Consider the following 1,174-nt stretch of genomic DNA (forward strand, 5'->3'; position numbering starts at 1 on the left):
CTTATAGCAAAGAAAAACAAAATGTAAAATGTAACTTTCATTTTTTTGGGTTTAAGTGTACAGTTGCCATGGTATCGGCCGCCATATTGAAAATAAACAGCTTTCATAAAACTAAAAAGGATTTTTTAATTTAATAATCAAATTTGATACATTGATAGATATGCTCAAGACAAAATTTTATACAATTGGGATCTTGGATATCTTGAATAGGAAAAAAGTTAGAGATGAACAACTGACCTACCCCCTCATGCCTCTGAAGTCGATTACATATATTTGCTGGAACGTTGTAGCCCTCTCAGCCCATTTTGGCCCCGGCCGGCAGGGGTAAAATACTCGCCTTCTAAATGATCTAAACATGGTCGATCGAAGTGAAAAAACACTTGCGTTAATTTTGTTGTAGCTGTTGTTGTTGTTGTTGCTGCTGCTGCTGTTGTTGTTGTTGTTATAAAAGATTGTTAAAGCAAACATTTGGAGGCTCACCTTGCCGAAGACAATACGCGACACGCCGGAGGTGATGGCAAGACACATGACCAGGATGTTTCCGTCATCGTCAGGGAATTCGTCCTGCACATGTTTCACCTGGTTAGGGAAGAGCGAGAGAGAGGGAGAGAGAGAGGGGGGGGGGGTAGTTTAATAGTTACATAAGTATCGAAGATTAGAGGTATTACTAAAGAGTAGCATTCAAAGAAAAGAAGGAGAGATGAGGACAATTAATATTAGATAGGAAAGGTCGGCTGCATCTACTCCGCCTGTAAGGTCCATGTCAGGCTGGACAGGGAGGAGCATACCAGCAGAAAGACCGAAATGTACAAACAACAGAAGAAATGTAAATACATGTACAGGTAAGTAGGACCTACCAGCGGCGCCATCCAATCACCTACGCCACAATTGGGCCAACAGAGGGATTGGGAATGGGATGTAGGGACAGAATGGGTGGGGAAAGGGGTGGAGGGACAGCTCAATTAGAGCAAAGAGAATATCAACAGGATGACAGTCATGTGAAGAAGGCAAAAAAGCTTGATACGTCGAAACAGCAGAGCGAAAAAAAACAAAAGAAGGTTGTACAAGTGGCGCCATCCAACCAATTGTTAGGTGTGTTTTTTCTTTTCTTTTCTTTAAGAAAACGTGTGAGTGCAAGTGTGTGTGTGTGTGTGTGTGTGTGTGTGTGTGTGTG

The 1,174-nt window shown here is 42.0% G+C and overlaps 1 protein-coding gene across 1 annotated transcript in view; it reads right to left on the bottom strand.

The window, feature by feature from the left end:
* Positions 1–1,174, bottom strand: part of LOC101851300 (monocarboxylate transporter 10) — a gene marked incomplete in the record, with an annotated part of 80,446 nt that overhangs the window by 23,185 nt on the left and 56,087 nt on the right. The window contains 1 exon segment of the mRNA XM_013088631.2: positions 481–579. Within this exon segment, the coding sequence (XP_012944085.1) occupies positions 481–579 (99 nt within the window).

Source organism: Aplysia californica, unplaced genomic scaffold (assembly GCF_000002075.1).
Source record: "Aplysia californica isolate F4 #8 unplaced genomic scaffold, AplCal3.0 scaffold00777, whole genome shotgun sequence".
Taxonomy (NCBI): Eukaryota; Metazoa; Mollusca; class Gastropoda; order Aplysiida; family Aplysiidae; genus Aplysia; species Aplysia californica.